Source organism: Centropristis striata, chromosome 22, assembly GCF_030273125.1.
Source record: "Centropristis striata isolate RG_2023a ecotype Rhode Island chromosome 22, C.striata_1.0, whole genome shotgun sequence".
Lineage (NCBI taxonomy): Eukaryota > Metazoa > Chordata > Actinopteri > Perciformes > Serranidae > Centropristis > Centropristis striata.
Window position 1 is genome coordinate 369,516 of NC_081538.1, and position 27,612 is coordinate 397,127.

General features: G+C 39.6%; 4 protein-coding genes across 5 annotated transcripts; 3 read left to right on the plus strand and 1 right to left on the minus strand.

The window, feature by feature from the left end:
* Positions 1–416: 416 nt before the first annotated feature.
* Positions 417–12,375, plus strand: arfgap3 (ADP-ribosylation factor GTPase activating protein 3). 2 transcript variants are annotated; one of them, XM_059326201.1, is made up of 16 exons: positions 417–560; positions 2,887–3,005; positions 3,749–3,821; positions 3,927–4,058; positions 4,824–4,904; positions 4,996–5,089; positions 5,174–5,233; positions 5,524–5,570; positions 5,688–5,824; positions 5,923–6,054; positions 6,153–6,278; positions 7,134–7,301; positions 7,419–7,545; positions 7,906–7,993; positions 9,281–9,405; positions 9,524–12,375. In XM_059326201.1, exons 1-16 carry the CDS (start codon positions 492–494, stop codon positions 9,539–9,541), a joined length of 1,596 nt encoding a protein of 531 aa, XP_059182184.1. In that variant the 5' UTR covers positions 417–491; the 3' UTR covers positions 9,542–12,375. The 2 variants fall into 2 exon arrangements, with proteins under 2 accessions (XP_059182184.1, XP_059182185.1); XM_059326202.1 differs by lacking the exon at positions 5,174–5,233.
* Positions 12,376–13,711: 1,336 nt separating this feature from the next.
* LOC131960938 (inhibitor of nuclear factor kappa-B kinase-interacting protein-like) lies at positions 13,712–17,638 on the plus strand. The gene is made up of 3 exons (XM_059326200.1): positions 13,712–14,072; positions 14,158–14,275; positions 16,544–17,638. Exons 1-3 carry the CDS (start codon positions 13,870–13,872, stop codon positions 17,468–17,470), a joined length of 1,248 nt encoding a protein of 415 aa, XP_059182183.1. The 5' UTR covers positions 13,712–13,869; the 3' UTR covers positions 17,471–17,638.
* Positions 17,639–18,368: 730 nt separating this feature from the next.
* Positions 18,369–20,825, plus strand: LOC131961075 (inhibitor of nuclear factor kappa-B kinase-interacting protein-like). The gene is made up of 3 exons (XM_059326351.1): positions 18,369–18,380; positions 18,434–18,682; positions 20,229–20,825. The coding sequence occupies exons 1-3, from the start codon at positions 18,369–18,371 to the stop codon at positions 20,820–20,822; spliced, it is 855 nt and encodes a 284-aa protein (XP_059182334.1). The 3' UTR covers positions 20,823–20,825.
* A 2,270-nt stretch (positions 20,826–23,095) lies between these two features.
* ckap4 (cytoskeleton associated protein 4) lies at positions 23,096–27,507 on the minus strand. The gene is made up of 3 exons (XM_059326165.1): positions 27,049–27,507; positions 23,314–24,711; positions 23,096–23,280 (listed from the first exon to the last, which is right to left on the minus strand). The coding sequence occupies exons 1-2, from the start codon at positions 27,382–27,384 to the stop codon at positions 23,500–23,502; spliced, it is 1,548 nt and encodes a 515-aa protein (XP_059182148.1). The 5' UTR covers positions 27,385–27,507; the 3' UTR covers positions 23,096–23,280; positions 23,314–23,499.
* Positions 27,508–27,612: the final 105 nt, after the last annotated feature.

Below are 27,612 nucleotides of genomic sequence, written 5' to 3' on the forward strand. Positions count from 1 at the left end.
AAATTATTTAAAATGCGTATTACATAATCAATATCAACCACTGTGAAACCACAACTAGAGCTCCAAATAGAGGTAAATAAAGGTAACTTTCATTACCCAAACTTTAATGAGTTTAATATTTTTATATGGACCGCTGATATTTCACTTTAAATCTGCCGCACTTTTTCTGAAATGTGTAATAAATGAAATTTTTATATTTTATTTATTTATTTTTTACTTTGTAAATGTACCGTGGTATGAACTGATTTGTGTGTACATATTGTCAATGTGTTATGCTCAAAATAAGAGTAAAAGTGAAAAACCTACATTACCCAGAAGGCCTTTCAACAATAACACAACCACGGGTCCCTCTCAGCCAATCAGAGCCGACCATGATGTTCTCCCAGTGACGTGTCGTATCGGGTTTTTATTGAGGAAAACACAGCGGGCTGTTTTTATGCTACTACTTTAGTATCTACCCGCCTGTTATTGTTATTAACTACAGATTAAGCATGGCGGAGCCCAGCAGGCAGGATATCAACACTATCTTTAAGAGACTTCGCTCCATTCCTACCAACAAGGTGAGAGTTTTAAACGGTTTTTCTCTCTTTTCAACCAGGAAGTTGAACTGAATATCTGACACGTCGCACTTTGTCAAACACAGCTAGCTTTAGCTAACTATTAGCCCGTTTAACAGTTAGTTAGTTAGCGGACACGTGTCGTGTTTAAATCCGGTTTGATTTGTTTAATTTTGTAACATTTACAGGAGAATAATCAGTCAGATAAACTTGTGAACTGTAACCAGCTGTTAACGTTAACCAGCTGGTTTGACAGCTAGCTAGCTACAATCTGACAGCTGACATTTAAGCTAGCTGTGTTTGTTTATCGGTAGGATTAATTTTTGTTAGTTTTAAGCTCCCTACAGGCCTTTATTCCACCTGGAAACATGTACAACAGTAGCTCATACATCCTGAATTTTTATACTGTATATTCATATTTATTCTGCACTGGAATTCTATTCTACTCCTTCTTTAGACACTTTATATTTTATTGTATTTTTATTGTATTTTTATATTTTATTGCTTGAAGTATGCCTAGGTTGTTCTTTTTACTTAATTGTGTTGTTATTGTCTCTGTGTGTAATGCTGCTGCTACACTGTCATTTCCCAGCTTGGGATAAATAAAGTCTATCTATCTATCTATCTATCTATCTAGTCATTATCAAAGGAAGTGTGCTTTCTTCCCCTTTACTAGTAAGAGTTCATTTTATTGCCAAATTCAACCCAGTTACTAACAGCTGTTCAGCTAATCTCACAGGAAACATGCACTGTTTGCTTCCACGTCTCTTTTATTCATATCTCTTTTATTGATATCTCTTTTATTCATATCTCTTTTATTGATATCTTGATGAGGAGGGAGTTGAGGCATTACTTCAGTCTAAATAAACAATAACTATATAAATTGTCTTATCTCGTCACCCTGTTAAAATAATCACTAACTCATTTTTTCAAGTTTTGCAGGAAACACAAAAAACTTCACCAAAAGTGTAACATATGATATTTATTGATCATTTCACTCAAAAAGGATGTAACAAAGATGGCTATTGGCATAGTAATAACACTGTGTAAAGTAATGTAACTTAAGAGATATAAATCATTTTTTTGAACATGCCTTTGTGACTTAAGCAAGATATGGTAACACTTTATTTTGAAGGTGTCTACATAAGAGTGACACAAGCCTGTCAGAAACATGACATGACAAGTATCATGAGCATTAATGTTACTTCAAAGTGTCATTAATGTTCAGGACACATCCCATGTCATGTTTATGACACGCTCATGTCACTCTTATGTAGACACCTTCAAAATAAAGTGTTACCAATATTAGTGTCAACAATAAAACACTGATAAACTGAACTGATAACTAAACAATCTCCCTCTAGCTCTTCTCTGCTGGGTTCTTATCTGATGACTATTAATGTGGAAAATTATCAAAGAAGTGATGATGTTAAAGGGTAAAATCATGATCTGATCAACTGAGGATGGAGGAGATTTTACCATAGGTGGCTATGAGGAGATGATTTAGGCAAAAAAAAACCAATTTTGACCAAAAATGACTTGGGCGATTATTTTAACAGTGTGGCGATCTGTTTATTCAGGTTCAGGTCAGATTAATTTGAAATGTAGTCAGTTGCTGAATACAAATTACATGGCAATCTTAGTAATAAATAAATTAATCCATTGGATTAAAATTATGTTTGGATTACTTCAAAATCAAACATCGAACATATTGAACCCTACACTAAACAACTAAACACTCCTACACTAAACAATGTATTCAGCCACAAAAATTAACAAACATTAACTTTTTCTTTTCTTTAAACATCTCAAAACATTTTCAGGGCAAATACAACACATTTTACATGTCCAGCATTTAAAAACTGGTCAAACCGAATGACCTAAACAAACAGGACTAGCAAAAACTACAGGTTTACTCTGTGTATTCTGTTACATGATGTTGTTTCTTTCCTGTATGCTTCTGTTGCTTCTGTTGTTGTTTTTTATCTAAAGGCCACTTTTCTCTTGTAATGTTCATCTTCCACTTTAACTGTAAATGGATAAAAAAATACATAAAACATTGCTTTAAAACAAAAACAAAAATTAGTTAAGAAACCCTGTATGTTAAACATGAGTTAATAGTGTTAGTTTTCATGACAAAATGTTCCATAACTTTAAGATTTTCATATTTTAAAGATGTAATAATGACTTTATTTTCAGTAGTAACCAGAGCTGATTGAAGGTGGCGTGTCCGTTCCTCGCCCAGCGCCGTGTTTATATATATATATATATATATATGTATATGTTTATATATGGAGGTTGTTTTCAGCATCTCTTCTCTTCCCTCCAGGTTTGCTTTGACTGCTCAGCTAAAAACCCCAGCTGGGCCAGCATCACATACGGAGTGTTCCTGTGTATAGACTGCTCCGGGACTCACAGGTCTCTGGGAGTACACCTGACCTTCATCAGGTAAACCAGCACTATTTATTTATATCAGGTGTTCTACAAAACAAAAGTTACAGACAGTGAAAGCATGTAGCTGAAATGGAATAGGTAGGATCAATAGATTTCAGTTATATTGGATCATCTCATAGTAAAAGATGAAGTAATAAGTTAGAAATGTCCTCAGTGGGTTTGCATACTGGTTTCACTGGTTTCTCTGTCTACTGGTATGAAGATGAAGAGTTCTCATACGGTATAAATTTTCTTCTCTACGGTATTTGGAGGCGTAGAATCTTCACATCTCCTCTTCTTACCAACTGCCTGTCAGACACTTCCACTTTCATTTTTACTTTGTTTTTAAATGGTAGAATATTCACACATACTCCCATAAAAATGTTTTTCAGTTATAAGAAAGTGTTCAATCAGAGAAGCCTGTGTTTTCATTTATCAAGTTGAATCAAATGTTTTTGTTTTTTTTACCTCTTTCCATGAAATGATTGTGACAATGTGATTTATTCTTGGCAGATAAAGTGAATATCTTCTCAAAACGTTATTCATCAATAACAATGAAAATTAAACCATGATTAACAGAGAACTGTGTCTGAAAACCAAATTATTCCAACTTGGATGGAGCTTGTTTTACGATTTCTCACGATTCTTAAAATGAGTTAAAGTCAAACAGTAGGTAGAGAATTCCTTCTGAACCTGCTTATAGTTTTTATTTAGTGATGTAGAAATTGAAGTGTAATGAAGTCCTGGCGTGTCCACAGGTCCACTGAGCTGGACTTCAACTGGTCCTGGTTCCAGCTCCGGTGTATGCAGGTCGGAGGGAACGCGTCTGCGGTTAGTAGAGAAGAAACAGATCAGCTGCACATCATCAACCATTAAATCCTGTTATTGTGTCATACACATGTCATTTAACACGTCGCTTCTCCTGTGTCTGTTCAGATTTCATTCTTTAATCAACATGGATGCACGACCAACGCTGCCAACAGTAAATACAACAGCCGCGCTGCTCAGCTGTACAGAGAGAAGATCAAGACTTCAGCCACACAAGCCACCAGACGCCACGGCACTGATGTAAGAAGTTCTACTGCCTGAAGGCATCTTTATCTTTCTCTCTTTATCTGGCTCCACAGCAACTTAAACTTCCTGTGTAGTTCCTCTTTGCTTATCACATAAAACCATCTTTAACCCTTTATCAGGCAAGGAACTATATTTGGTAACTTCAGGTAATATTTCGAGAAAAAAGTTGCAGATTTACTAGATTAAAGTGGCAAATCTACAAGAAAAAAAGTCGCAGATTTAAGAGATTTAAAGTGGTAAATCTGCGTGAAAAAAGTCACAGATTTACAAGAAAAAAGTGGGAAAAAAGCAACTTTTTTCTCCCAGATTCACCACTTTAAATCTCATAAATCTGCACATTTTTTCCTCGTAGATTTGCCACTTTAATCTGGTAAACTTTTTTCTTAAAATATTATTTTCATATGTTTTTTTTTACACATTCTGGCAGTATGTAATATCCTCCAATATTCTCTAGGGTTGAAATTTGCAATTTGCAAGTATTTCAATGAGTGTCCTATTAAGGGTTAAAGTGGTGGATCTGGGAGAAAAAAGTTGCTTTTTTCCACTTTTTTTCTCTAAATCTGCGACTTTTTTCACGCAGATTTGCCACTTTAAATCTCTTAAATCTGCAACTTTTTTTCTTGTAGATTTACCACTTTAATCTAGTAAATTTGCAGCTTTTTTCTCTAAATATTACCTGAAGTGACCAAATATAGTTCTGTGCCTGATAAAGGGTTAAAGGTCACAGACGGCTGAGTTTTCTGCTCTTCTTCTGTCCAGTTGTGGCTGGACAGTCAGGCTCCTCTCTCGCCAACATCTCCAGGTGACAAGCAGGTGGATTTCTTCAGTCTGCTCTCTCAGGTAAGAGAGTGTGATGGTTGGATATCTACACAGTGACAGGTATTATTATATTATTATTAATATATCATATCTGTCTGTTTAATGCCATCAGGCCCCCTCTGATAATCTGAACACGGCCCAGATGAATCTGAGCCCTCCTACATCAGAGAAGAGTTCCAGTGGGGGGAAAGAGGAAGACAGTAACGGTATTCACACAGTACAAACATGCACTTATTGTATTTTATCAATCTTATCGTGTTATTTATCAAATCTACATGAAACCTTTCCAGGTAATCTAGACGAAGGTCCCAGTGTGGACATGCTCAGTGTTTCTCCAGAGGCTAATCTAGGTTTGTTGCTATTCTTCACATTCCTTTCCCTAATTTACTGACAGAACTCTTTTTATATACTCTTTTTATATACATTTTTTATTTTGGCTGTGTTGCAAAAGGCAGAACTTTTGGCAAGAGTGGTACTTTTTCTTTGATTACATTTTGAATGTATAAGTTGAACCATTTTATATTTTTTCATATTTTTTTCACACAGACATTAAGGATATTACAGCAAAGTTTTTAAGTGAAGCATGAGGGAGTGTTTGTGTCTGAAGGTGTAACTTTACTGTCGTTTATCATCTCCTCAGAGCCGTCCTCTCTTCTGAAAAAGAAGCCAACTGCTGCCAAGAAAACAGTACGTACTCATAAGAATCTCTTGTTGGACACTATACATTATCAATATACATTATTATACACATCTATGTGTCTTCACAGACTTTGTATTTACGGTGTGAAACGTGTCTGCTTCTAGCTGGGCGCTAAGAAAGGAGGTCTGGGGGCTCAGAAGGTCAGCAGCAAGAGTTTCTCAGAGCTGGAGAAGAAAGCTCAAGCTGCTGACAAACTCAGGGAGAAAGAGGAGAAGAAGGGCTACCAGCCGGACGAAGCCATGTACGTCTCTTTCTCTCACTGTTATCTGTTTCCTCTACATTTATCATCATGCTTCCTCTGTTCTATCACTTCCTAACTCTCTGCTGATGTCTCCTCAGCGCTCCGTCCCTCCGACTGGCCTGTAAAGACTTTGAGCAGCAGAGGAAACTGGAGGAGAAGAAGCTGAAAGGATTAGAGGGGAAGAAGAAGGAGCAGGCTGAGAGGCTGGGCATGGGGCTGGGCATGAGGAGGTTAGGTCATCATGATGATGATGATGATGAAGAAACAGCTGCTACTGTTTCTGCAGCTGATCTAATATTAATCTCCATATGTGTGTGTTGTGTTGCAGTGCGGTGTCTCACTCTGTGACGGCTGACATGCACATGATCCAGCAGGAGAATCCTCTGGGGACCAAGACCACCAAACCCCGACGCTTCACTCAGGACGATGAAGACGAAGGCTCCTTCACCTCCAGGTACCATCACAATCACAGTTAGATTTTTATTACACTTCTTTTCTAGGGTTATTTTTTGTGATTGTTGAGATGTTTCATATTTTTTAGTATTTTGTTGGTTCATTTGTAACACACACAAAAATAAATAAAGTTCTGTCATTTTGTATTTTTCCTAGTGCAGTTTTTGTGATTATTTTTTAAAGTGTTTTTCTTTACTGGTCTACACTGACGACTAATATTGCACTGACCAATCAGAGACCTACTTATCCCACGGCTCTTATTCTGATATGTTTCTGACTTCATCCTGCTTGTGTTGTATGAACTCTCATTTGTACGTCACTTTGGATAAAAGCTAAATGACATTATAGAATTGTAGAAAATATTGAAAGTTTAAGCCTGACCTTTAATATTCTGGTGATATATACATGTATTATTTTTTCTTTGCTTGTTTTTTTTCCCTTTAACAATTTTCTGAATATACTGTGAGTTAATGTCAGTATTTATACACTGCTGTGGCAGCAATATATCTTTTTGTTTGCAATAATATTTATTGAGGGGGACATCAGGTACACAGAACTTACAAATATAACTCAAATGTAAATGATTGTCCCTCTATATTTTGGTATTTTCCCCCGTTCCCCCCGTTGCTGATGCTAAAAGGTAAAGAAAAAAAATCAAACAAATGAATAAAGTAAACATTGAAGACAGTATTAACACTTTGAAGTTCCATACAAGTAAGCCAGTAATGTATATATAATCTTTATATACACCTTTAAATAGTAATATTTAAAATGTGCCGGTCTTCTTGCTCATTTACAGCTTTTTCTTCCTCTGACATCATTGTGACCTTGTGTCTTTGTGTCTTTGTGTCTTCAGGGTGATGTCTCGGTTCGAGGATCAAACAGAAACATCGGATCATTTCTCCTCTCGGTGGGACGACCGGAGCGAGGGAGGTGGAGGAGGAGGAGGAGGATGGATGAAGGAGAGCAAGAAACCAGATCCAGACTTCTACCTGACGTCTACCATCACATCAATCAATGACAGGTGGGATGTTGAGTCTTTAAAGACGATCTTCATCCTTAGTGTTGCTCAGTGCAGGATGAATATCTATAGTTTAGTTGTGTTATTATGTGTTGATTGTTTATTTGTGTTTATCATCAGACCGTCAGGCAGAAGGAAACCAGAAGCCGTGGCCGTGTCGGACTCAGGAGAAGCTCAGAAGAAGTTTGGAGGAGACGTGAAGGCCATCTCCTCTGACATGTTCTTTGGGAAACAAGATAACTCTGAGGTAACGGTGACATCATCATCATCATCATCATCATCATCATCATCATCATCATTACACATGATCTATATGGCTTATATTGTGTTGACTTGACATGACATACTGGCTGACATTTATTGTTTTTACTGTATGTCTTAGTATAAACATCTAATCATGGTTTAGACCAGTTCTACTGTAATTCCACATAAAAATGATTAAACTTGTAGAGTGTGTGTGTGTGTGTGTGTGTGTGTGTGTGTGTGTGTGTGTGTGTGTGTGTGTGTGTGTGTGTGTGTGTGTGTGTGTGTGTGTGTGTGTGTGTGTGTGTGTGTGTGTGTGTGTGTGTGTGTGTGTGTGTGTGTGTGTGTGTGTGTGTGTTCCCAGTACGAGGCTAAAACCCGTCTGGAGAGGTATGCTGGGAGTTCCTCTATCAGCTCAGCTGACCTGTTTGATGACCCAAAGAAACAGGCTGGTAAGAGAACAACTCAACATTTAATCTACTTACCATTCAAATGTTTGTTATTTATAAATATGAATAATATAATATATGTATGTGTAATTACCCAAAATTTACATTTTTTAATAATCCTATCTTAAACGTTTTTCTGTTTTGTGTAGGATTTCTCAAAATTTGCAACACAAACTTCATAAATTGCATGTTTCAATTTAATGATTACCACTTTTGCATTATCTCCAAATTGCTGTATAAGGTTTCCTTTTCTGCTGCATTGATGGAAAACTTTCATTCACAACAATGTTACTCAAGAGTCAGAAGAAAAGCAACCAGGTGTATTATAAGTGCTGCCAGAAATAATCAAACCATGAACTTTTTATTTCTTATTTTAGTTGATTTCTGTTCCACATAAAAAGACTGAGGCATTAAGCTAGTTACATTACATTACATTACATGTCATTTAGCAGACGCTTTTGTCCAAAGCGACTTACAATAAGTGATTCAACCTGAAGGTACTAGACATAGACCACAGGAATCAAGGAAGTCCAGAACTTTAAGAGCTAACTGTCATCGCTAAAGGAGTGCTATATGCTAAAGAAGAAAAGAAGAGAAAAGAATAAGAGCTTCTTTTTTTTCAATTTAGTTGTTAGATGAAACGTGTTTCCTGGTAGAGTGAGTCAGAAGACTGGACCGACAGCTCTGGACCACTCTGACTTCTTTTACCAGGAATAGTTGGTGAATGCCACAAATTCTCTTGAGGGACTTTTACAAGGAATTTCTTGCCAAACCAGTTCACACATTTGTTATGACAGAGGAAAGAGTTAATGCTTCCAAACTCACCAGCTGATCCAGACCAGAGGAACTAGACCATGTTATGAAAACTCCTTCAGTCTGCCCTGACAGACAGGAGGAGGAGATGTGGTGCAAGATATGACATTGTTTCTATAATGACTGTCATTAGCATCGGGTTGTAATCAGCAGCTTTAAATAACGTGTCTGTGCCTTTAAGAACCATTGTGTTAACCCACTGAAGCCTGGACAGCGGATACGTCGTTTTGTAGTATTCGTATAAGCTCTCAGATACTTTTTGAATTTCATTTCTATCTGCTACAGAGGCTGAAAAATCTATTATTTAGTAGAAGAGTTGACACTTCTGTTGAATTTCCAGAAAAACTTCAGGTTTTAGGGGCTGATTCTAAAATCACCCAGAGGTTTTACAGGCGTTTTAGACATCATTGTGTCACTAGTGTGAGTGTTTCCTGCTCTCTTCTTCCTGTCTGACTGTGTTTGTCTGGTTTGTCTCAGCGAGTTCGTACCGTCTGACCAACGTGCTGCCCAACGCCCCCGACATGTCTCAGCTCCGGCTGGGCGTCCGCTCCGTGGCGGGGAAGCTCTCCGTCATGGCCAGCGGCGTAGTCAACTCCATCCAGGTCTGTCTCAAATACACCATATATATATATATATAACAGGATGTGTGAACTAACCACATGATGAAGATCATATCAACAGGATATTCTTGGTTCTAATAATGTCTGTTTCTTCCCCCAGGATCATTACGGCTCCTGAGTCCTGGTGCGTCTCCTCTCAGCTCCTTTATACTCGTCTCTGTTAACAGAGTCAGATAAGTTCCCACAGAGAAACCCTGTAAACAATCTATATCTAGTTTTTTATTAGTTACTGTATATAAGGAAGTACAAAAGTACATATACAGAAATTGTGAGAATCGAGAAGATGAAAGCACAATATTTTGAGGGGAACATTGTTCCTCTAAAGGCTTTTTGAAGGGAGATCTGTGTCTTTGGTTCAGTTATGAAGAATATTTAGTTTGCAGTTTATTGCTTAGTTTGCTTTAAGGTCTTGGGGGTTAAATATATAAAATATTCTATGTAGCAGAGGGTTTATGGTGTGTTGAAGGAGGGATTTGATTCCTTTTAGTTGATGAGGTAAAAAAATAGAAAAAGGTGGAGACAATTCAGTTGCAACGTTTTAATTGGTTAACATACTCTGCTCATCACATGCACTCGGTGTTGTGCTTCACTGCACATTCCCACTGGAAGTGTCCTTCACGTCCCCAAAGTGCACTTATGTTCCTCCACATACAGGACCAAAACCTGATACAGAGGCCTTGGGGGACCAGATATAGAGTTCTATATTTCCTATACGATCAGTTATGTAAATGAATATAGCCCTCATTATCACATTATAAGCTTGATTTTCTTGCAAACAGCTGTGTTTTACTTTGTTTTTGGAAGGCCGTGTTTCTGTAATTATTAAATGCCAAGATGGCATAAAACCTAAGCAGCTATTAAGAGGAGAGTTTAAAGATAAAGCTCTACGTTTTGGGAAATATTTTCATTTTCTTTCTTGCCAAGAGAACGGTGAGAAGATTGATACCACTCTTAGCCAGCAGCTGCTTAGCTTAGCTTAGCTTAGCTTAGCTTAGCATAAAGACTGGAAACATAAAGCCTGGCTCTGTCTGAAGGTGACAATCTGAATGAATTCTTCTTCTATATATTCTGAACAGCTCTAGATTGACCCTTCTACTGTAGCTCACTTGCACTATGTATTTTTTTCTTGCTTGTAATTCGACACTTTAACAAGTTGTACTTGATATTATGTTCAATATTCACCTGGCATCACAGACTCATTTACAAATGTGCATCAGTCTGGAATCCTTCAATTCATTTTTGATTTCCAAGGGGTGTTATTGATGAAAATGCCTCTGAATTGACCCACAACTCATTGGAGCACTGAAGTGTGTGAAATATAAAGAAAGGCAGCCTGGTCACTGACTCTCTGAAGTTAAAGTGAAACAGTGAAACCTGTCTGATGAAGAGTGACTAAAAAAATAAAACTCGGCAGATTCTGCTCAACGTTTGAATTGTAGATTAACTGAGTTTTTAGGGGTTGCCTTTGTGATGTTTTGGTTCAAATTTGTACTTGTGTTTACATTTCTGTTGTGACTTTAAATTTAATGGCACACACTTAAAAGGATAGTTGGGATTTTTTGAAGTGGAGTTGTACGAGGTACTGATCCAAACACGGTCAGTCTATTACCTAATAATAATAATAATAATACATTTTATTTGTAAAGCAGGCAGGATACTGACACAGGAGCTGAGCAGTGTTCTGTTGTGGATGTTGGCAGCAACAAAAGCACATTTTTGCCACCTACAATTTTTTATTTCAGCTCTTTACCTTGCTGTCAGTCAGCCGTGTTAATTATACAGCTGTGGAAAGACTCAAGTGATAAAAACAGTGATTTTACCTGCAGAAGACTGGAGCTGCTGCTCTACTGACCTCCATCGATCCGTCTGTTTGTGTTGTTGTTTGACTTTTGGTGTCACACAACAACACAAACAAGTATCTGATACAGTCCCACTTCAAAAAACACAAAAACGATCCTTTTAAGAGTCTTGAAGGTTGGATCCTGGTGCAGTGGGACCTCTTTGTAGCTTTCAGGTCTCACTGAACAGAAACACGTCAGTTTAAAACATGAATGTAAACAATCCCTTTAAAACCTTCATTTATGTTGCTTTGACAAGCTGCCAAGGTCTTATAAGGTCATATAATATCTATTATTCTAATTCTGAGTTGGTTATTAGGCACAAACATGATGTTTTTTAAGCAATAGAAAGCAAAGATCTCTGTTTCTGACTGCTGGGAACGACTCGTGCTTTAGCAGATTAGCATCATGCTAACACTACTTCAGATATCTATAATCTATATCTATAATCATCTCTGGATGATTATATTACTGAGCATCTTCTGTACTGTTTATGCTTCTCAGGAGTTTGATTTCAATTGAATATGAAACACTAAAAGTGAAAGTTGTAGATCCGTTAACGACCAAATATTTGTTTACTCCATCACATTATGCCTTAGTCCAAAGATCTCTGATTAACGCGGCCTCATGTTGCAATATTGTGGAGTCATCTTTTTATCTGTTTGCACATTATTTGTTATAAATTGCATGTGGCAGCTTTTGCTTGAATGTACTGTACTGCAATTGAATTTTTGCCTCTAAGTTGACGTTGCGTCCATGTTAAATTTGGTTGATCTTTGTAAGATTATGTCTTCTGCTGTTGAATATTGTTAATGTTACATAAAGAATAGTAGCTTGTAGTGTAACTTGCATGGCCTTCGTAGTTAATAGGAAACGCTGACTCATCATGAACTCAAGATATTCTGCAGCATTTGGGACCCATGTAAAAATAATGGAATAACAGAATTATTCTATTAAAACTGGATAGTACTGCTGCATATTGTGCTGTATAAGGCTTTGAATTACCATTTATAGAAAGCTACTGATAATCAAGTTTTGACATATTTTGACACTCAAAATGTAAGTAAGGTTTTTTGAAAAAATTATGACAAATAAATGGCTTGTGTCAAAGCTCTTTGGGCTGCTGATTGTGTGTCTGCAATGCACAGAAACTTGGTTATCTGTGCTTGATTTACTGGTTAATCTTTTAGTTTATAAGAAAATAACAAAAATTACAGTTTTACATCTTCTCATTTCATGTGCTGTCCTACCAACAGTCTAAAACACAAAAATATTCAATTTACAATCATATAAAATGTGGAAAACCGCATTATATGGGATTTTTTTTCTTGCTCATTCAACAACTAATAAATACAAATTATTCAGTAATCATCGTAACAGTTGTTGCTTTTTAATTTTCTGTCGAGTGACGAATCAATTTATGGATTAAATATTTCAAGATAATTTCCAAAAAAATAAGGATATGACTTTAAGCAGAAAATTAAGTTGGGATGAATAAATAAATACAGGAATCTCAAATCATCAGAAAAAGGAGAAGACGATAAGGTTCACTGTACAGTTTGACAGTTTTATTACATTTTTAGTATTTACAAGTTTGAGTCTCAATAAATGTAAATTCACATAAAAATCCAGTAAATTGGGGGGTAAGTATGTATGTTAAATTTACGAGATAAATGATTGATTTTACAATTAATTCAATGTTAAATTAATCATGTAAAAAAATTATAATGATGTTCTTACACTCTATGATACTGTATTATGACAATACAAACAGACATACGAACAAAAGAAAAACTTTTATAATGCCAGAAAGTATAAAATAGCTTTTTTTGTTTTTAACAGATAAAATGTTGCTATATTAATTATTTTTATATTCAATAATAAAGTGCAGGTTTGGTTCCTGCAGGAAATATGCTGGCAGCCGCTTACGTGGCTAGCTGAGGCGTTTACGGTGCTTCCTTTGCTGTGGGAACTATCAGCTCAGGATGGAGGTCAGTTTCACGATTAAACAAAGCGGTAAACGGCAGATTTAACTTTTTATTCAAAGTCATTGTGTGGCTTGAGCCAATGATAAAATATTAATATAAGCGCTTACAGATTTGTGTTATTAAATAGCCAATTGTAAAAAATGTGGTAAATACGAGCTTAAGAGGAGCATTTGAAGGCAGCATTCTTCCAAGCAAGATTCCCTGGTGAAGGTATGTCCCGCCCACTTTAGCCGTACTCTGCTTCTGATTGGCTCATCCCTAAATCCTTCTCTGATTTAAGCCAATGTCGCTGCTCCTGCCTGAATCTAACCAATCACATCAATGAAGGCAACGGATACAAGCCAATCAGAGGCCGAGTAGGGCGGTTCATTATTTTCTATCCTAGTTTAGGTAGAATTGGCTTTTTCCACAAGATAAAGCTAAAGGGATGATTTGGAGATAACAACGCTAAACTCAGCCGTTTACTTTGATTTAACGTCACTTTAGTATTCACATTATGAACGTGTCTGTGAAAGAGGTGTTTTATTGTGTTTTTAAACGTAACGAATAGCTGGTTGTAGTTTTTTCTAACTGTTGGGGACCGTTAAATTCCTTCAAAGTAAAAGTTCCAGTTTGCCAGAATGCCTACAGAGTTAAAACAGAGGAAGAAATCTCAGAAACAAAGCGACGAAGCGCCAGAAACATCTGCAGCAAATGTTAAAGATGAAACGCAGAAAGAGAAGACTGAAGGAGGAAACAGCGCAGCAGCCAAGAAGTCTTCTTGTTGGGATTTTACAAGTTTAATGTGTTTATTGTCGCTGGCAGCCTGCGGAGCTCTGAGCTGGTGAGTCCATAATATAATTACATTTAATACATGTTGTAAATAGTTTATTTGTGTCTCTATTAAAGCTCTCTGTGGTGTTCTTTAGGGTGGTGCTGCAGCAGAATCAGAGGTTTTCTGAAATTGAGGAAAAGTTCAAATCTTTACACGTCAAGACTTCCAGTCTGTTGGACATGGAGGAAGAAGTGCTGAAGGTTTCCAAAAAGGTGCGTTTGATTTATGAAGGAACACATTAGAGCAGCTGAGGAGCCTTTAAAGCAGGGGTCTCAAACTGGCGGCCCGCGGGCCAATTGCGGCCCTCGTGATGATATTTTGTGGCCCCCACCTTGATATGAAAGTTTAATGTGAGTTTTATATGAATGGCACTTTACCGTGTTGTGTGTATAAGGTCCCTTTAATTACTTTTTTTTGTGGTAATTTTGTGTCTTTTTTTTGGTAATTTTGTGTCTTTTTTAAATACTTTTGTGTCTTTTTTTTGTAATTTTGTGTCTTTTTTTAGGTAATTTTGTGTCTTTTTTTGGTAATTTTGTGTCTTTTTTTAGGTAATTTTGTGTCTTTTTTTGGTAATTTTGTGTCTTTTTTAAATACTTTTGTGTCTTTTTTTGGTAATTTTGTGTCTTTTTTAAATACTTTTGTGTCTTTTTTTTAAATAATTGTATGTCTTTTTTTGTAATTTTGTGTCTTTTTTTAGGTAATTTTGTGTCTTTTTTGGGTCATTTTGTTTCTTTTTTTTAGGTAATTTTGTGTCTTTTTTTTTGGTAATTTTGTGTCTTTTTTTAATAATTGTGTGTCTTTTTTTGTAATTTTGTGTCTTTTTTTGGGGTAATTTTGTGTCTTTTTTGGGTCATTTTGTGTCTTTAAAAAAATTATTTTGTGTCTTTTTTGGGTCATTTTGTGTCTTTAAAAAAATTATTTTGTGTCTTTTTAAAGTAATTTAGTGTTTTTTTCTGTCATTTTGTCTTTTTTGGTAATTCGATGTATTTTTGGCCATTTTGTGTCTTTTTAAAGTAATTTAGTATTTTTTTCTGTCATTTTGTCTCTTTTTTGGTAATTTTGTGTCTTTTTTTGGTAATTTTGTCTTTTTTTTTTTTTTAAGTAATTGTGTCTTTTTTTTGGTCATTTTGTGTCTTTTTTACGTAATTTAGTTTTTTTTCTGTCATTTTTTGTCTTTTTTTAGTCACTTTGATACTGACTCCAGCGGCCCCCAGGTAATTTGAGTTTGAGACCCCTGCTTTAAAGGGTCCATTCACACAATGTGGACAGTGTTGATATTGTGTTATTTGTATCAGTGCAAAAACAAAACAACTGTGACTTTACTGTGAAAGTCCCCAAGTAGACATGATAAATATATAGACAGAACATAAACTATAGTATAATAATAGTCATTTTCATTATAATTACATCTTGCAGTCACCCAGTTTGTTTTAAATATGGTATATGTGTTCATGTGTATGATTGTGTGTGTCCAAGGGGGAAAATAAATAAATTGATAATAATTAACATCATAATAATAATATGGTTTTGAGACATGGTGTCTGAGATTTTTACTGCAACCCTCAATATAATACAGGTGAATGGACTTATATTTGTAGTTGTTAGTTAATTTATAAGGGTGTATATTTCTAGTGGAGAGCTATCTCCTACATAAACAGTGGACAGAGTTTTCTTTTATTAATTAAGAGTAATAAGGACACACTCTCTGGAAACTAATTGCTGTTCAATTAAAAAATAAATAAATAAACCACAAATTAAATATCATGTATTGGGGTGAATTCAGAGATCTTAAAACATATATTTCAAAACCTGGACAAACTATCTGCAAAGCAAAATACCACTGAAAGTTAAGCTTTTTTATTAAGAATTACATTGTGATTTGGGTAGATTGTTTGATTTATTTAACCATTTTACCGTATCAAAAAGATGATTTAATCTTCCATGGCAAGTTTTAAGAAAAGAAAAACAAAGAACAGTTCTCACTCTTCAAATGTTCTTTTTTTTCTGGTAAAGTACATTAAAATAAACATCACGTTTATATCACTGTGTTCAATAGTCAGAACAAAATGAAAGGCTTTTATAGAACCAAAACCTGTCAGTCTGCAGATAAAACATGATGACAAAAGGCTCAAAGTAGACTGAAATGTAAAAGTGTTGGTGCAGCTACACCAACTGTTATTTATTGACTTTAATTTAATTTTTGGTATAATATAGAATCTAAATTTCCTATTACTGACTGTAATGCATCCCAACATTCTATAAATCTTTTGCATGCTTTATTTTGTTTGTTTAAGAAAAAATACTTTCATCTGAGCACAAATGATGTTTTTTTAATTCCCCCTTACATATCTAGTATTCACATTTATGAGCTCTTTGTGTTACAGTTTGTACACAGTGTCTTTGTGTGCGTGTCCCTGTAATAAATGAATTCTGAGGACCTGAGAACAGAAACAGCCTCCTGTTTTGTGTTGCGGCTGCAGCTGGCCTCCTCTGAGGACGACCTGCAGGAGGCGCTCTCCTCCGCCTCCTTGGCGTCTCGACTCCAGCAGGACGTCTCCACCCTCCACGCCGGCGTGATGGCGATGCAGGCGGACGAGAACTCCGCCTCCCGCGACCTGCAGACCGTCAATGCCCACTTCCTCAACGTGACGGAGACGTGGCAGGAGCGCCTGGCCTCCATCAGCTCCGACCTGGCGGCGCTGAAGGCCGAGTCGCGGGAGGCGCACGCCGGTGCCACGGAGCGGGTGAACGAGGCGGAGCTGAGAGCCCGGGCGCTGGAGGAGAAGCTGCAGGAGCTCGAGGACAGCACCAGGAGGAACGCCCGAGCCATGGAGCGCACCGAGGAGGACGACACCAAGCGGAGTCGGGAACATCTGGACTGGAACACCAAGCAGATCCAGAACCTGGAGCAGCAGATCAGCAGCCTGACCAGGAGGGAGGAGGAGCTCCAGGAGCAGCTCCAGGAACACCTCCCCCGGGCGCAGCAGTGTGAGGAGCACCTCCCCGCGGTGGAGGAGGCGGTGCGCTCCATCCTGAGGCTGACCGGTGATCTGAGCGGCGCTGAGAAGCGTCTGGAGGAGGTGACGCTGCAGGTGTTCGGGACTGAGGACAGCATGCTGAAAGCTCTCAACCAGATCCTGCAGATCCGGCAGGAGCTGGACTCGCTGCAGGCCCAGAACAGCGTCCTGAAGATGAAGAACGAGCTCTCCGTGGTCAAAGAGGCGGTCCGTGAACTCACCATGGTGCTGAGGGGAAACACAGACGAGAGTCAACAGGAATCTGACACAAACACACAGGAGGAAGGATGGAAGGATGAGGAAGAGGAGGAGGAGGAGGAGGAGGAGGAGGCGTGGGAAACGGACCAGGACGAGACAAATCAACTTCTATTTGATGATCTCCAGAAATGATGTCATTGATTTGACTCGACTAGAGAAAAGGAGCGGCCCTGTGTGCAGTATTAGTTATTAAAGGGTCAAAGTTCAGTATTAATGTTTCTCTAAATGTGTAAAATCTGAAACCAGGACGATCATTGTATAAAATACATGCACTGTATGACACGAGTACAATCAAGAATATTTATTCTAATATTAGTTTTAATGTTCAGAGACACATTTAGGTTTCTTTAGTTATTGTATACAACATGCCACATTACTCAGATACAGTAATATTACATTACTATTATACACTGCTGCTGGAAATCCTACAAAGAGTTTTCAAGGTTCAAACATTGCTTTGATATTGAATAATTCCTTAAACTGTTTACAGTTCAGGTTCCATTCAGAGTTCATACCAAGTCGTCTGTAAATGATATTTGGGTTTCTATCTACATAATCACCATGCACGTTGAACATGCTTTAAAAATGGTTTAATATGAGTTTGGAAAAGTTTGAAGAAACCTTTTTAAAACAATATTAGTACCATTGTTTCCATTAAAGACTAAGAGTGGAACTATGCAACAAATGTTTCAGATTTGCTGTTTTTCTTTGTTGTATTAAATTGTAAACAGAATATTTTAGGTGTTGAACTGTTGAATGGAGAGAAACAAACAGAAAGATATGATGGACATTTTTTTTACCATTCCTGACATTTATATAAATTTATTAATGAAGAAAATAATCGATAATATTAGTTAGTTGTAATATTAGTTTTTTATTCGACTATTACATTTCCGTCCTTTGGTTCCACCTGTTGAAAGTATCATGATCATATCACTGAATTTATTTAATAAAATCATGTTTTTTTTATTCAAAATGTCTTATTTGTATTTAATCATGTTGTGTACTGGTCCTAAAGAGAAATAACCTGATGTCTCCTCAGGTAAGTTTGCTTTAAATAACGTATCCCTCCCTCCTCTACTGTGTCCTGTTTAGTGTGAGAGCGTGCAGCTGATGCTGGAGGCTCTGGGGGCCCAGCGGGGGGCCCTGCCCCCTCAGGTGGAGGGTCTGGAGGGTCTGGGGGGTCTGGAGGGTCTGCAGCAGGACGTGGGCCGGCTGCAGGTCTGGGCCTCGGGGCTGACGGAGAGACGAGCTCAGCTCCAGAGCAGCCTGGCGGCGCTGAGGAACGCCGTGGGACAGATAGAGGAGAGAACCTCCGCCATCACCAAGGACTTCAGCAACAAGGTACCAACACTGACCAACCAGCCAGCACACAATAACAATCAGACTATTAAACTAAGTCATGTGATGTGAACAATGATGATTTATTTTATGAACAACAGCAGAAAGACACTAAGGTGGAGGAGGATGGGATCAAAAGAAAGTTGAAACAAATGTAACAAAAGAAGGCCGATCTAAACTAGCTGTGAAGAAAACAAACAAACAAACAAAAGGTTTTCAGAACAATCCAGGGGTGGCCCAACCAATAAACTAATGGAATACCAGAAAATATCCTACGTGATGCAGAATGTACAGGAACCCCCACTGACCTAGTCCAACCTCCCAACACACAAACCAATGTTCTTAACCAAAGTCAGCAGATGCATTGAAGAACCAAGAGAGAATGAAGACCCCAGATGTCCTCCATTTAAAAGGGTCTCCTCCGCTGTGATTGGCCAGCTGGGGATGCAGGGAGCCAATAGGAGCAGGGCCTGGCTCCACAGGTAGCAGCTCAGCAGAAATCACTGACCGTCTGCAGGATCTCCTGAAAACAGGAGAAGGAGGAGGAGAAACACAAAGACACGTAACACCGTGATTAAATGTTTGAGGGTTTCTTGTGAGAAAATCAATCTAGATGTTCCATGTTCTATGAGTCCAGATGCAGGGAATAAACTTCAACCACAGGCACCAAAGTTTGGGGCTGCAGCTAATAATAATGTCCATCACTGACTGAATCAATAAATTATTTTGTCTATAAAGTGTCTAAAAATATATTTTTTTAAATGAATGCTATAAATGTTATAATTTCTTAGAACCCAAGGTGACATCTTCAAATGTCAAACATCCAAAATCTAAAGACACAAAAATATGTTATATATTTGTGACATATTTGCTTAAATAGTTACTAAAATATTATTCGATTATCAAATTAGTTACAGAGTCACAAATCGATATCAAATGTTGTGTTTTGGTTTGGCGACTATTTAAATGAGAACTTTAAGGGTTTATAACATTATAACTGAAGTAAATGAAGCACGTTCCTGTTCTTAATTATCTCTCATAAATTGTTTTAGCCATTTTGGTTTGAGACTCTATTACAGATTCAGTGCTAAATTAAACCATTTTTTGCTGCTCAAAAGTTGATAAAAGTGGTTAAAATCCCCCCCAAAATACCATATTTAGACACCAAACCATAGAAAGATGCTGCTGAGAAACCCCTTATTATCAACATGACTAGAAAAGATATTTTTCTAAGGTGTAAACAACTTATTTTTTGTTTTAGACCCAAGTCTGAAACAAAAACCGTTTGACTGCGGTTTGAAGAAACCTTTATAAAACAATATTAGTGCCAGTGTTTCCAGAAAAGACTAAGAGTGGAACTATTTTAATCAATCAAAAAGCAGTTTTTCTGGCAAAAACAAATGTTTGCTGCAACATTTGTTGAAACCCCTTATTATCAACATGACTAGAAAAGCTATTTTTCTAAGGCATAAACAACTTATTTTTTGTTTTATACCCTAATCTGAAACATAACCGTGTGACTGTGGTGTGTACCTGTGTTGTCCTGTAGGTGGCGTCGGTGAGGACGGATGTGCGGCGGATGGAGGGGCTGCAGGCGGAGCTGGAGGCTCTGGTCTCTCAGGTGGAGCAGCTGGAGGAGAAAGCCTCTCAGGTGGAGCACGACATGGTGAAACGCATCGGGGACGTGCTGGCCAACAGCATCGACAGAGTCTCAAATCTCCGAGCTGCGTCCGAACGCAACACCGAGGCCATCCAGAAGCTGCGTACCCGCCTCCCCGAGCTCTCCGCCGCCCACCAGCTGATGTCTGAGCGGCTGGCGGAGCTGGAGAGCAGCAGAGCTCGCCTCATCAGGACCGCCAGCTTCGCCAGCGACCTGAAACCTAAAGTTGCTGCTATTAAAAGAGACTTTGCAGCGTTTGAGCCTCAGCTGTCAGATCTGACTCTGAGGATAGGAAGACTGGCCGAGGAGCTCCTGGAGAGAGAGGAGGAGGTCAGAGAGCTGAGACTCTCGCTGGAGAACCTCACGGCCGTGGAGGGAGATCTGAGTAGAACAAGTCAACAGATTAATGAGATAACTGATAGAACTGATAGAACTGAAATAAATGAAATAACTGATATTACTGAGACTCAGCAGACAACATGAACACTCCAATAGGTTCTCTTCTTCTCCAGAATTACATTTGCTCACCTGTCATACTGCTGTTTGGGTTTATTTCTTTTAATTTTAATAAACAATTTTATTCTCAAAGAAATGAATATGAAACCTTGTTGAACAAACTGATCTTAATCACAGAGCTGGTGACTCCTGAACCTGCGTCTCCACAGCCACAAACACTGATTTCTTTAGTTTTCATTTATCATTGTTGGAGGCCAAAAAGCAGAGAAATTCTTTATTCTTCAGTTTTAAAACTGTGTAGCTTATATACGGCATTAAACAAATGTTTTTTAACATTTAAGTCAACTAAAACTAAAAAGTGCATCATGGCTTCAGAGAGTCTACAGCCCAATGCCTTTACCTCTAAACTTTTACTGAATTCAAGTCTAGTGTTGAGTTTCTCTAGTGAGGCTAGCTTTCAATATTTCTTCAGCTTCTCAATTGCACTAAGGTCCTGGTTTTATTCTGATAAAAACATATTAATAAATGCTCTTTAAGACCTATCAGTCATGTTGTGAGGCTCATTTAGACTTGGTAGGCTGCGTTCTTTTTCATGATGAGGCTCAACAAAAGATTTACAGCTCCATTCAGACATTTTATTTTTCGGCTCTTTGTTAGTAAAGTTTCCCTAACCCATATGTACCCGTTATGAACCAAAGACGCTCCAGGGCCGTTTGCTTCTCCTATAGTCACGTCATGACGTCACTGTGTACTATAATAACAACGGCAGTCCACAGTGTCTCTTCATCACATCTGAGCTGTTCCTCTTCATCACTGCTGACACTGAATAACAAAGTATGGATGTCAACTATCTGGTAACTAGTCTGTCAACATTTCTAACAGTTGTAGACATGTTTCTCTAGTTTCCTCGTGGCTCGTCTGCATTCAAACTGCAGGCTAAAGTGGCTCAAATCTGATGTTGCTTATGTGAGTAAAACGGTGTAAACTGCACTAATCTATAGAATCACACACACATATATATATATATATATATATATATATATATATATATATATATATATATATATATATATATATATATATATATATATATATGTGTGTGTGAGTCATTTTCAATTCAGATTTAGACCAATTTCATGTGTAATCCTCAATCAGACACAGGTCTTATTTATTTTTATTGTTATTTTTGCAATGCCACCTCAGTCTGAAGAGGAATTGATGTGATTTTATGTCTCTGAATCAGTCTAGCAGCTGCTACTGCTGCACTAAACGGCAGAATTTCAGATTTGTCTGGTCATCCTCCTCCTGGTTGTCTCTGCTCACATCTCCACTGGCTTCCTGCACATCAACCTATAAATTAAACTGTAATCTCTGGCTTCAGTGATCAAATTGAAGTAGCTTTCAGCATAAGTTGCCTCATAACTGAGATTGAACAACGTTGAGTTTTCTTTCTGGTAACAAATGAAGCTGAAGTCAGTCAGATACAGAGACAGGCCAGCTGTTAGCTGTTAGCTAACGGACCACTAGCATCACAAGGACCATCACATAACATCAGCTACCAACAGCCTCATTAAACACTAAAAACTGATTCATGAAGCTCCAGAAGACTCAAACAGCAGCTCCAGCTGTCTGACTTCAGACTCCACATGGTTTAATAACAGCACCTCAGGCCTCACGTTTCTGTACATGTAAAGCTGCTTTCTGCTGTTATGAATCATACAGTTTGTTACACCTCACCTTTACCAACCACATGTTTCAGGACTTGAGATTCCAGTTCCTTCTTACCAAAACTATGTCGTTCCTTTCATCTGCTGAGCTTTCTACATGTTTTAAAAGGCCGATTAGCTTCTGAATGCCTTCCAGTTTCAGAGCTGCAGCCTCAGATAATCAACAAGGAAACACGTTTCTGCAGAACACCTGGAACAGAGTCAGACTGAGCATCAAAGAGGAAAATGACATGTTGTCTGTTCCTGCTGTGTGTAGTTAAAGGAGGTCAGGACCTGATATTCAGCCTACAGAGACTCATTATTACATGTCTTGTCACAGATTGTAAATAATATGTTACTGCTTAATAAATGGAGCTTTATGTGAGACGTTTAAACTATACATATTTTAGATGGAATTCATTTTCCCAGCAGCCCTTGGGTATACAGTATCTATACATTAGTGTAAGTTTTTATTCCCAGCCATACAGTCAGTGTATGAACAATAATCTAACAGCGAAGTAACAAATCATAGTTTCACTACACCAAGAAATAATTCTCCACAGCTTTAGGTCAACAAGAGTTTTTATTCCTGTAAAAGAAAACACATAGTGAGTAAACAAAGGAGAGCTCTAAAGGAGCTAATAATTGCATTTGGTTTGTTTTAAACAAAAAAAAACAGCCTTGGCACAGAAAATGTAACAAAAAAACATGAGAAAGAAGAACTACAGTGCAGAATGAGTGTGTTTGAATTCACAGATCAGCAGGACCCTCCCCCTGACCTCTGACCCCTCCCCCTGACCCCTCCCCCTGACCTCTGACCCCTCCCCCTGACCTCTCTCCTCCAATCAGATACTTTATCTACTAAAATGTGCAACATGGGGACATCAGTTTGTTTGAGAGACAGTTCTTTGGTTGTGGTCTGGTGGTCCTTTGGGATCATTATTATGATATTATTGTCTGTTTGTTGGTTCCTGATGCACATTAATAACTATAACTCCCTACTTGCCCTTCTTGCCTCTAGATAAGCCCTCCAGTGTGTGTGTGGTGGCCTGCAGAGCGTCCTGCAGAGCAGCGATGGCCTGGTCGTGGCCCTCTAGCTTGGCTGCTTTGCTCTCTAGAGCGGCCATCATGTTCTTCAGGTTGTTGAGCTGCTCCGGCTTCACGCTGCTGCTGCTGGCCTCCACCGCGCCCAGCCTCTTCTCCAGCTCCTCCACCTGCTGGCCCAGGCTGGAGTCCTTAGAAGACAGCTTGGTCTGGGCGCCGCTCAGAGCGGCCATGTTGGACCGGAGCTCCTCCAGACTGCTCTTCAGAGCCTCCGTCTCCTTCTCCACGCCATCTTTAACCTTCTCCACCTCCTGCTGCTGAGCAGCCAGAGAGCTCTGATGGGAGTCATACCTGGAGAGGAGTGACTCCACCTTCATCGTGATGTCTGATAGAGAAGCAGACAGAGAGTCTCCGCTCTGCTCTGACGCTCTGACTCTGGCCTCCAGCTCGTCTGATGTTCTCTGAGCCTGAGCGGCGGCTGCGTCCAGCTTCCTCTCCACGCTGTGGACGGCGGCGGCGGCGTCCTCCACGCCGCTCTCCAGCGTCACGCTCCTGTCCTTCAGCGCCTGGACGCCTGCCTCGGCTCCAGACAGCAGCTGCCTCAGACTGCCCACGGTCTCCTGCATCACCGACCTCACCGTCTCCACTTCCTGCGACAGCGAGGCCACTTCCTGGTTGCGAGTCTGGAGCTCTGACCTCACGGCGCCCACCTGCTCCCTGAAGGAGTTGGTGGAGGCGTCGGTCTCCTCCTGGGCCGCTCTGATCCCAGCCACGGCGTCCACGATGGAGGAGAGCTCCTGTTTGAGGAGCGCCGGGTCCTCCTTGTCCCCCAGCCGGGCCTTGAGGTCGGCCAGCTGGCTCTGCGCCTCCCGCTGCGCCTCGGTGAACTCCGTCACGCTGGCGGTGATGGAGTGGCTCACCTCCGCCAGACGCTCCTCCACGGTCGTCTCCAGGGAGGAGAAGTCTTTCTCTCGGGCCTCCTTCACCTCACTGATGCCCTCTGAAAGGTCCCTCAGCAGGTCGTTCTGCAGCCTCTGCAGCGCCTCCTCCACCCTCCTGGTCTCCACCTCGCCCCTCTTCATGCGGCTGACGGCGGCCTCCAGCTCCACCCGCGTGATGCCCAGCGAGGACTCCAGCCCGTCCACCACGCTCCTCAGAGACTCCACCTGCAACGAGAGAGAGTTTAACATCTACAGCTCTGTGTTCTTAGCCGCTATTATTATTTCTGAGACATTGTCTCTCGCACTGACTTGGTGGTGTTTATTAATTTCATTGTACCCTGGTACAGTGACAATAAAAAGTGATTCTGATTCTGATTCTGATTCTTTCTTAGATGATAGACTTTATCTAAAGGTTAGTTCCCCTCTAGGTAGCCTCTGTGGGTGTGGTTGGGAGAGAGGCTCCGCCCACCTCCACCTGTTAGCGTCTCAGATCGTACCTGCCTCGGGTCAATTCTTTTCTGAGCCGCTACTAACGAGTCGACGCTGACTGGATACAGGTGAGACGGCGACTTTGCGCATGTGTGCTTCATTAGCAGACTGGACTCTGAGGGGTTAACATCTCCTGCTCTGACTGCTGCTGGGAGAGACTGCTGCGGGAGGACTGGGCCGCTTGTGAGTGCTTTGGGACGGCGCCTGCTACTCGTTAAGACGAGCAGGAACGAGTCTCCAAAAGTCTCTAATAACCAGAAAAAGTTGATAGATTTGTCGCTAGTCGCGAGTCTCTAGAGGGTCTGAATAGTGGCTAAGTTGGCAGCACTGCTAGCCGTGTTGGTTTGTTGTTACATTCAAACTCTGTTGGTTAGCCGCTAACAGTAGCTGTATGGTAACAGAGGGGAACTAACTAGTGGGCGGAGCCACAACACTCTCCTCACCGCTTTCTAAAGAGAACTCAGTGGAAACACGCCTGAGGTTTCTTTCTTTCTTTTTTAGAAAGAAAACATGTCTTGGGGAGACCAGGGCCAGTTGTACTACATTCAGTTCCTCCAATCAGATACAAGCTAGAGTGATGACACGTATTCTGCACATGCTCAGTACGATTCTGTCTGCCTGTGCCATGACAAGTCCCTTTTTAAAAATCTGTGACATGAATGGAAGTTTCTGCAAGTTCATTTTAATTGTTTGTTGTTCTAATATTCATCTCAGAGTTGGACTAAAGCATTCATGTTTGTTCCAAGTGAATAAGATGAGATAAGAAAAGGTTATTCCTTTATTGTGCCCTAAAGGGAAACTTCAGGTGTTTAACAGCATTTAACTCAACCTGCTTACAGGATCTTCTTATAGATCTTGTGTTTAAAGAGCCTGGAGATATTTAAGCTCAACTGAAAGAAAACATGGTGCACTTTATCCTCCTGTGGCCAAAATTAATATTACAGAAAAATGATCCTGACAAACCCCCCAGCAACAAAACTGGAACTAAATCACCTGGCCAAATTATTTTTTTTTAAAAACTTGTCTTCACAAAAGGAAAAAAATAAATGTAGGCACTTATCCTGCCAACCCCCCTTTAAACCTTATCTTTAGTTATCTTAAGTCACAAACACTGCAGAGGAAACAATTAAGATCAGAAAGTTTTTTTCTCAGAGCTTCCATAATCTTTACTAAAGATCCACTTATTATTTAAAAAGAAAAATGGCGATCACTATAGTAATGGGGCAAAAACTTTGACAAAAAGTTGACAAAAGGTGGTGCAGGGAAATGATACATTTTATTTCTGTATTTGGGTATTTATGAATATTTATTCATGGCTCTGGTATATTATCTGTTACTGTGAAACATGCTACACCCAGAGTAAACCAACCCAACAAACGTGTTCCACCTGTACATTAGCATGAGCAGAGTACAGTCATCACATAACTGGAGGTAAAAATGTGCTAATAATTAAAAAACAAACAAAAAAACGACATCCTGAATAGTATAGCTACTGGTTATACACTTTATTTTCAGGAAGTGGGGAGAAAATGGGAGAAAACATAAGTTATTATTTAGTTTTTATAAGCCAGTAGGTGCTTCAGTTTGTATGTAATGACACTGAACAAGGTGAATATTATTCCTGCAAGAAATTGATGATCAGAAATGACCATTTCTGCAGAAAGATAAGAAGGGTCACCTTTCCCTTGACTAAAATAACTCTTTCTTATCTTCTCTGCAGCTCAACAATGAGCTCATCTCTGTTCTCAAACAAAATAAAACACAACAAAATAGAAAATAATGCAGAAATAATTCATTTCAACCCAGCGTGAAACCTTACTGGTTGACGTTTGGTCAATAAAAGAACTCTGAGGTGACAAACCATCAGTGTGGTTCACCAAACCACCCAACCCCCATCAGTTCAGGACATCCAGTCCGAAACTACACGGACTGTTATGTAACTAAAACAATGACTGGCATTGCTTTTATTAAGTTTTTATTTCATTAAAAGTTGTGAAAAAACTTTGTGAATCGCTGTTAATGTCACACACACTCAGTTTAAAGGTGTCCCCATTGATTCAGAGAGTTTCCTACCTGTTGAACGACGCTCTCCATTTTTCCGCTCAGCTCTGCGCTCTGCCGCGCGCTCTCCGCGTGCCTGCCGCTCGTCTGCTTCATTTCTTCCACAACTTGCTGCAAGTAGAAAGCAGCAAAGCCCGCAGCTCCTACCAAGCCGATATAGAAGACAGTGGTGGCTATGAGCCCCAGGCAGCTCCCGGACCGTGGCCCCTGGGGCGCGGGGCCACTCAGCCCGTTCCCGGCGCTCTTCGGGCTCTTCTTGGGCGCATCCTCCGGGCTGGACGCGGACGCGGCCGCGGCGCTCTCTCTCTTCTCGCTCGCGGTGCTCTTGTGTCGGTTCTTGGCCGTCATGGTCAGTGAGAGCTGGTTCAGCTGATGTGTGGTGTGATGTGAGAGCTGCTGGATCTTTCTGCTGTCGTGGATGGAGAGAGCTCCCAGTCAGGCCCACTGAGGACCAGCAGCGTATCAGGGAGCGCGTCGTGTCTGTCCACGGCTCTTTCTCTCTCTAGTGGAGGTATGCGGATGGGGGCTGGCCCATGTTACACTCACTGTAGTCACATAAACACCAGCAAACAATGA